This window comes from Pyxicephalus adspersus, chromosome 12, assembly GCF_032062135.1.
Source record: "Pyxicephalus adspersus chromosome 12, UCB_Pads_2.0, whole genome shotgun sequence".
Classification (NCBI taxonomy): Eukaryota; Metazoa; Chordata; class Amphibia; order Anura; family Pyxicephalidae; genus Pyxicephalus; species Pyxicephalus adspersus.
Window position 1 is genome coordinate 28,209,644 of NC_092869.1, and position 8,946 is coordinate 28,218,589.

An 8,946-nucleotide genomic window follows, 5' to 3' on the forward strand; every position below is an offset into this window, starting at 1 on the left:
GTTGATGCAATGAAAGTCTTCTGTCCTTCTGCCAAAGTATCTCAACCATAAAAATGTAATGAAAGCTGTAAACATTCTTTCTGTGCAACTTAAGTGTTCTTTATATACTAAATACCCTTTTTCATAATATTTTGTTATTTGATGTTTTCAGTTTTTGAGACTTTTTTTCCTTGTGTGCTGCTCCAGGTAACATTAGCAGAAGAAGTTGATGTACCAGCCACACAGGAAGTCATTCAAGTCATTCAAGAGACCCATATGATAGAGAAGGGGAAGAAAACGACAAAGGAACCAGTGGCAGAACCTATGGAATCAGGGGCAGAACTTATAGGACCAGTGGCAGAACCCATGGATAAATCTGAGCATAGCACATTGCATCCCACAGTTATCGTAACAGAAGAAGTTTCTACTTTACCGGCAAGTTTACCTAGTTCTTCAACGATCCAAATTCAGGGGTATTTAATGAGAAAACACGATCTGGAAGAAGCACTGAAAAAGGCACAAAACAGGTAAATGAAAGCTGAAAAGGCAAAGTGAGGTTCCATAGAAATATCATGCTGATTAATAAGTAAAGAACAAAATTTAGTAACTCATGGCAACCAATCAGCCGAAATACTTTACTCATCAAACTTCAGTGAGATCCTGATTTTAGATTGGTGAAGTTTGCCTTTTCTGCAAAACAAATGCAGTAAACTTTTCATGGCTATAAAAGTTTAATGCTTTAGGCTGCTTAATGTCAATGTCCACAACCTTTGACATGGTCAGGAATGAGTGAAGTGTAATTACACAGTACACAACTGAAGTAACAAAAATGCACAAACTTTTCAGACAGTAGCAATAAGTCCCTGGTCCCATGAAGGGAGATCCTCTAAAACTTTTTATGATCAGTGGGAATATGTTACTGACAGTCAGCTGCAATCTTTGTCACCTACAGGCTGTAGGCGTTTCTTCCAAGTATGCAGTTCAAGTACACAATTTTAGATGCTGGACTTTTCACATATTCTTTCCCCTTGCCGTCTTACCTCAGGGTTCCTCAAAGCCAATCTACATAATTATTAGCATGATGCACACAAATAACCTCAGAATGAAATGTATGTTTGTTCATCTTCCTTCCACGGAGGACATGGAATAACTTCTACTGTGTATTGAAAAACAACAACCTGTTATTCTACAAAGATGCCAAGAACTTTGCTCTGAATGAACCTCTGCAAGGTGAAGAGGGATTATTCCTAGGCAGCGCATCCTGTGAGGCTGTAGCAGATTATAAGAAGAAAAAGCATGTCTTTAGGCTCAGGTAATGTTGTGATGATAATGACGTTCAAGACTTTTACCCATCGGTCAAACTAGATGGATTTTAGGAACTCATAACACATGCTCTTTGCTATTGTATAATACTGACTTTCAGTGGGGTATTTAATACTTATGCACAGTTTTTAGTAAATCAGAAAGGACACCAGTGCTAATAAAACGTCTTCTTTTTTCCAGGTTGAGTGATGGCAATGAATGGCTTTTCCAAGCAAAAGATGAGGTAGGTACAACATTGCCAAATGTCCAAAAAAGATCAAAAGGTCTGCCAGATACAAACTTTTACTAGACACTATGAAAAATGCACCAAACACTTACCTATAACCTGTGGTTAGGAAGGAGCCTGCTACATGTTGCCAACATCAGGTCTAAGGAACCGGATATATGAAGGGTACAGGCATTAATAAAAAAGAGAACCACTACACCCAATGCAATCCACTGGAAGCGTTGACCAACAATAGGCCAATAGATAGAAAGAGCCATCCTTAATGCATATATGTTCATCAGGTGTAGAAATCCTCCTATATAGTAGTAAATCTTGGAAAAAACTAAAGATGCTTGGAAAAAAACAATGGCATTTGTATTCTGAAACACCTATACCCAGCTTGTACCATTTGTGATATACCATATTAATAATATTTATTTTATTATTAATAATAATAATAATAATAATAAAAAACAGGTTTTATATAGCGCCAACATATTACGCAGCGCTGTACATTAAATAAGGGTTGCAAATGAGAGACAGACACAGATAGTGACACAGGAGGAGGAGAGGACTCTGCCCTGAAGAGCTTACAATCTAGGAGGTGAGGGAAGTATCACACAATAGGAGGGGGAGACCATATTTTTTAGGACGATTTTTATATCAAAGTGATATTACCTGCGTGATAAAATAACATTATCAATCTTCTTACATCTAAAAACAGTTTATGATGTTATGGTCAGTATTGTGATATAGTATTGTATGTAGTATGAGTAGGTATATTAGAATGGCACAATTCGTTTTTTATTGTATAAGCAGATAAAACACAATGTACTTGGCTTTCAGCAGATGAATATTGAAAGTATTTAAATTCCACTGAGCACTGACTGCCAGCTTTGTCATTTTGCCTCACTTGTTCAGTAATTTTCTTTTTGTATGCCCTAGGCTGATCGCCAAGCCTGGATTGACAACATCAGAATGTCCATTGCCGAGACATCCGATCAAAAGCCAAAGTCTAAAAGCCTACCGGTCCCATCTACTTCAACCGCAGAAGCAAAGCCAGAAAAGAAGGAGAAACGATTCAGCCTTTTCCCATCCAAAAAAAGCGCCTGAATCAAGAAAGTCAATAACAAAAAAAAATGCACTGTCTGTACCTAAACCACACTAGCAATGCAGTTCCAGCACTTACATCCAGGAATATTGATGGGCAAATAATCAAGGACCTTATTTATAGAAGACATATCTCTGGATCTGCTAATAATGAGGCATGCTAAAGCAAACAGAGCAGAGTATATCAATGTACCATATCACAAAGTTTATTGGCAAATTGTATTAGCTGAATATGTCTTCTGTAATATTATATTTAATGTCAGTGTAGTGCCAGATGTATTAGGCTGGGTTGGAGAAATAGAAAATGGCGTGCTGCTTATGGCAGCCAGTCAAATTCCACCTTCTCATCTCTCACTCATATCTTATTGGTTGTTTTGATGACATCTCCCCTTTCTTTTTCTAATTTATTTTTAAAAACTCCTTTTTTTTGTTGACAAGAGTTTTGTAGACAATAGGAAAGTTCTTTGGTGGTACGCAGAAATGTACTTTTCTAAGATAGCTGATAACCATCCTACTTTTACCTCCTGTAACAGTACCTTTATATTATTTTTTTGGTTTCTAATTAAAATTATGCATAGTTAAAATTTCCCAACACAGACATAAAGGCTGCTATTGCTGCTTCTCAAATGCTAGTTTCCTAATTATCTTTTTCACCATCTTGTCATTATTTTATATCACTCGTCTGGAACAAGTGTGCGTAGGATGCCCAACTTTACAGATAAACAAACTTGTTCCAGGTCAGTAAAGTAAAGCAAACACAGTTGGCCAGCACCTTCAGCAGCCCCCATATGTCTCTTAGGGAAGGATTTATTCAAGGAATATTTGCTACATCATCATTACATGTTTATCTTTAAAGCTGAATTCCAGGCACATGTAAAAGTACTTTGAATTTTTTGTGTACACTAAAAATCACTCATTTTATTTTGAATGCTGTAGTTGTATTAGCTACATGCTAAGTTGTATTAACTACAATATTAGTAGTAGGGCTGTGTGAATATCAGTATTGGTTGAAAAAAAAGTCAAATCCTTTGTCATCACCATCTATACATGTATTTTAATTGTGTATTTAAGTGTCTGCCATGGGTTCAGCTGCAATGACAAAATACACAGGATTCATGTGATGCCACTTCTGTTCACATTCTGTTGACTGCTCTTTGTTATATTTCACCAGCCTATCTCTCTTTCTGGGTATTTGAATGTGTTGGATTGTATTATTAACAGGATATGAACCCAGTGATGGATGTCTGTGGCCAACCTTGTAAACAATTTAGAATCCAGCACTTATCGGAGTAATGAATATATCTGACTGTAATAATATCAGCCCATCTACAGACATGTACACTGCCAATGCTACCATCCACAAATGCTATGTTCCTGACTGATATACTTACCACCTCGCTTCAATACGTTATAGAACAAGCATGCATTTTTTTTTTACAAATATTCAGCTTTGCTTTAGGTCAATTACTCTGGAGCCAACTTTGGTTAGTTTACTAGCTTAATATCTAGCATCTTCAGAAATAGAACTAGCAGTAGTAGCCACGGGGCTGCCATCAGGGTTGGGACAAGGGGTACTTCTGTACCTGCCCTGATCTAAAATGCTTGACTTTTGCAATGGGGGAACTTTTAGACATTGGGGAAATTTCTGATGGTGTCTCATGTGTCTCCTGGAAAGAGAACGTGATCTGTGAGCATATTTTAAAGGGGTAAAGGCTGATCTGTATTCCATATTCATGCATTTCACTTTTCTTGCTCCCTATTCTCCACTAAACTTACAAATTGTCTGTATCATTTGCCTTTGGTTGTTATGTCTTGTATAGTACAGGTCTTTACCATTTTCATATCCCCTCTCTCTTTCTATATATACATATATATATATATATATATATATATTGCTAAATTATTTGTGAAAAATTTTTTTAGAAAAGTATTTCCCACTTGAAGACATTGGTAGTCCATATCATGACCAACAGGGACAATAAAACAAGACAAGGGTTACAACAATCCCACCTATTGGCCCCCATTATAGTACCACTCTGTCACCCTGAACTGTACTTCATCTTTAATTACTGTCATATAATATCTACTCTTAAAGGCATATTCTCCATGCTGACATCCTTGTATGACATTACAAAAAGTAAGGTCCCAGGTATGGTGATGAAGTACAGCTTGAAGAGCTGACTGTAAAACTTTAGCCTGGTAATGTTGCGGTATATCTCCAGGCAACATTTTGTTTTATAGCTTAAGGATTGGTTTCACCAATTGCCATGTTTTGAGGCTGTGTTGGCAGGATCCGCCAATCTATTTGTCCTGATAACTTTTATTAATGATTCGGAAAGGGAGTGGAATTCCAAAAAGTAAAAGTGAAATCCTTCAATCCTCTAAAAGGAAAGCAAAACTAACTTCTGTATCTTGGTTACTACTGTAACCAAGATACATGCCCCCCATGCCTTTTATCACTCTGACATGATCAATCAGAAATGACCACTTCACATTTCTATGGAGGAGAGCACAGCGGGGTGCCTATCCGCCTCTTTCCCCTCTCCATAGAAGAGAATGGCCCTGTGTGCACAATTCTTGTTCTTTCATCAGTCACTGAAAATATTCATAAAACATACTTTCCAATGATAATTCTCTGATGTCCATTAGATGTCTATATAAGGCTTAAAACTCCTGATCCCAATAGGGTGCTGCTTGAAGCATGATGGTCATCCACTTTAATAGAACTTGTGCCTACAGGTCATCAATACTCAGCTCTGGTTCTCAAGACTGATTATAAGTGAATGTTTTTCTGATTACAGCTGCATTATGTATAACAGAATAATGCAGATAATGAACATAACTACATGCATTCTTAGTGAGCTTCGAGAAGCATGCTTTACATAAAACCCTATTAGTGGTTATTTTGTGTTTTCTACAGACATAAATTCTGTTAACGTGACCTCACAGCGGTACAAGAAGGCCACACTTCAGCCATCTGTACAATGCTATACTCTGCATTATTCTGTAAGGCATGTCTCTAGATAGGTAAAAACAAGTTTTAGCTTTTTATTGTTTTGCAGTATTGTTATCGTCATTTTACTACTGATCTCAAAGGTGCTATCAGCAATATCTGTAATGGTGTGAACAAGGGGGATTCTGAAAGATATTAGAGAAATTGATGGTGGTTCCACATTTTTTTTTAAGTTTGTTACTAAAATGTTAATCACAAATAAAGTTTTGAAGTATAAATATACTTTTGTATTGGTATCATAAATATGTTTTTAAAAACACAAGACATTGTTTGCCAAACAGGTCACAAAAATTTTTAATGAAAACTTGTCACAATGGTAAAACTTTAGCAAAACTTTACCGGTTTCTGGGTGTTTGACTTACTTTCCCTTGTGACCCCATGATGTCTTCAGGGAGCTTCTTCTCTTCAGAGGTCAGACATAACCAATTCTCCAGTTTTTTGTTATCCTCTGATTCATGATAATAACATTGTTGCCAACATTTGCCAACACATGGGACACAGTATGGATTATAGCCAACAAACTGGGTGTAGCTTCATGGTATTATCTTCTAGTATCACACATTCCCACCTGTGCTTTGCTGTTTTCAATAAAATGGGGCTGGGGGTACACAATGAAATAAATGTCACCTTAAGTATCATAAGCTTTGTACTTGGTGTCAGTGAGAGTAAATTTAAATCCAATCTTCAGTGTCACTGGGATGAACTAATTCCCATCATAAACTATCATTGATATCAATTGAAGAAAAATAATGGCCCTATAATTCATATCATGAGAAGAAAATAACCCTATATTCCTGGTTTTGTGGGTCGGAAAAATTAATGCCCACCCATGGTAGTGTTTAAATGTGATTGCAAATGCCTTCCAATGCTGCTCATAGAGCCCATTGGCCCTGATTTATTAAAGCTCTCCAAGGCTGGATACACTTTCATCAGTGAAGCTGGGTGATCCAGCAAATCTAGAATGGATTTCTTAAAATTCATTTACTATTTGTTAGCAAATGTTTTCAATCCTGTACCAGATCCATTCTAGGTTTGCTTGATCACCCATCTTCACTGATGAAAGTTTATCCCTTCCAGTCCTGGAGAGCTTTAATAAATTAGGCCCATAGTGTAGGTATTCAGAATAGAAAAGTTACAATAACTAAAGTGTGGGATTTCAATGCCTATTCTGAAAAGTTTCTTTTATCAGAATGCTTTTAAATAAAGTTGCAGGATGGATTAAACTTTGTTGGGAAAAGGTATGATTATCATTTGATTGATCATTTTGATAGGAAAATGATGGAAATCTAGTCAACTTGATTATTTTGATTACTCTTGCCCGGTGTGTAAAATGATTCCCAAATTTTGGGATATTCTATATCCATCTTTGTAATACTGAATAGTTGGGTTGTATTGTTATTTAGGCGGTAAGTCTAGAAAAGGTAAACATAACTTGCTAATAAAAAAGCAGGCTTTCAGCTGATCTAATAGTTAACTTTGATCCAATAGATTTGTATTTGCCTGTTACGAATTGAATTTTATATTATACCTTTTGTGCTGCATATTTGGTTGTAAGTTAAAGATATATTAGGCAAGTGGATCCATATTGTCTGAAAAGGGAATTTAGAGCTACTTCTATAGGAAGCAGGGTACTTCACCTAATTCCTGTTTTGAGTAAGAAGTGAGAAAAAAAAGTATGAAATGAAATTCATGTCACACAAGCCTCTAATTAGTGTTGGTCAAATATCTCACTATTCGATTCGACAGCTATTCTATCGAATAGGGGGATATTGTTCGAGTGATCAAACGTCGAATTCGAACACCATTAACGTCAATAGGGGGAAAATTGAGATTATTTTTCGGGACTGTGTAGAACTGCAAGAGCAATCAGGGGAGCAGAGCTGACAGCTCCCCTCCCGATTGCTCTTGCAGCCCTAGCCTAACTATAGTATGTGTTTTTGGATAGAGATTCCCTATCCAAGAACACAGGAGTCCCACGGGATCCCCGAGCACTAGAGGCTAAATGGGGACAAGTCTCTCCATTCATTCACCTCTAGTGCTCTCTGATTGGCTGGGGAAAGAAAAATCCTGATGACCCTGATTGAGCTGTCATCAGGGTTTACCTTTCCTCAGCCAATCACAGAGCACTAGAGGAGATGAATGGGGAATCTGGGCTGTGCAGCCGTGGGAATCATCCTGTCATTATGGGATAACCTGTAAAAAAACAAAAAAGTTAGTTACACAAATCACACACATTCAATAAATTACTTTACCATTAAACCATTAACACATCTTTTACACACCAAAGTTGAATCCTGTGTTTTTCAGGTCGGGTCTATCTGAATTTGAACAGCCATATTCGGGTTAAATATAAGGACAACCCGAATTCGAACACCAACACTATCACTAATGCAGTCTTTCTTGACTTTTTTATTACAGCGGAAAACTTGTAGGTCTTCAGGGAACCCCTGCTATAATATACTATATTCACAGCTCACTGTACATTAGTGTGGGGGTCAGTGGGAAGAATTCCTCTTACATTGCTGGTCATTGTTAGGAAAGTCCCCCTTACTAATTATTATTGGCGTCAGTTAAACTGACCTGAAAGGCACAAACTGCTCATTGTTCAAGGAACCCCCAGCAATCTATGGAGGAACCCTGGTTGGGAAGCACTGATCCAATGGAAATTGATCTTCTATGACTGGATACCAGCTTAATGACTTTCACTGCTAATATTGCCTTGCCCCCCCAGTGTTAAAGATGAACATATTTGTCCCTTGAAGGAACAGAGGCTTTGTGCTATAGATGGAGCTTTTACAGACACATGTGTGAGAACAATCAAAGGTGGTTATAGATCTGATTTATTCAGAAAAGATGGTGGTATTTATACAATGTGAGGTAGGTGGTACAGAAAGGTAAATAAAGGTAAACAGTGAACAGTGATCTTTCAGGAATCCAGAGTCATTGATGGCCCTGATATCCAGGCTATCTCCTCTCATGCCCCAGTTTATTAGCCATTGTTTCTTATTTATGCTTTAGTCATTGTCATTTCCTATTTATACTTTGGTCATTGTCATTTCCTATTTATACTTTGGTCATTGTCATTGTTGTTTCTTATTTATACTTTAGTCATTGTTGTTATTGTTTCCTTTGGTTATTGTCATATTTGGTATTGTTTCTTATTTATACTTTGGTTATTGTCATATTTGGTATTGTTTCTTATTTATACTTTGGTTATTGTCACACAAAAGAAACGTAATGAGATTTACAGCACAATCACTCTTCACAATGCAGTCCGCTTTCCAGATATTTCAAAAATAGTGAAGAATGGTCAGTT

At 36.9% G+C, this 8,946-nt stretch overlaps 1 protein-coding gene across 1 annotated transcript in view; it reads left to right on the plus strand.

Moving 5' to 3' along the window:
- The window catches only part of SPTB (spectrin beta, erythrocytic), a 58,020-nt gene extending 52,170 nt beyond the window's left edge, over positions 1–5,850 (plus strand). Inside the window, exons 33-36 of the mRNA XM_072428341.1 lie at positions 187–506; positions 1,118–1,291; positions 1,483–1,525; positions 2,453–5,850. Of these exons, the coding sequence (XP_072284442.1) occupies positions 187–506; positions 1,118–1,291; positions 1,483–1,525; positions 2,453–2,620 (705 nt within the window). The 3' untranslated portion in view covers positions 2,621–5,850. The remainder of the gene's footprint in view (positions 1–186; positions 507–1,117; positions 1,292–1,482; positions 1,526–2,452) is intronic.
- The last annotated feature ends 3,096 nt before the right edge of the window (positions 5,851–8,946 follow it).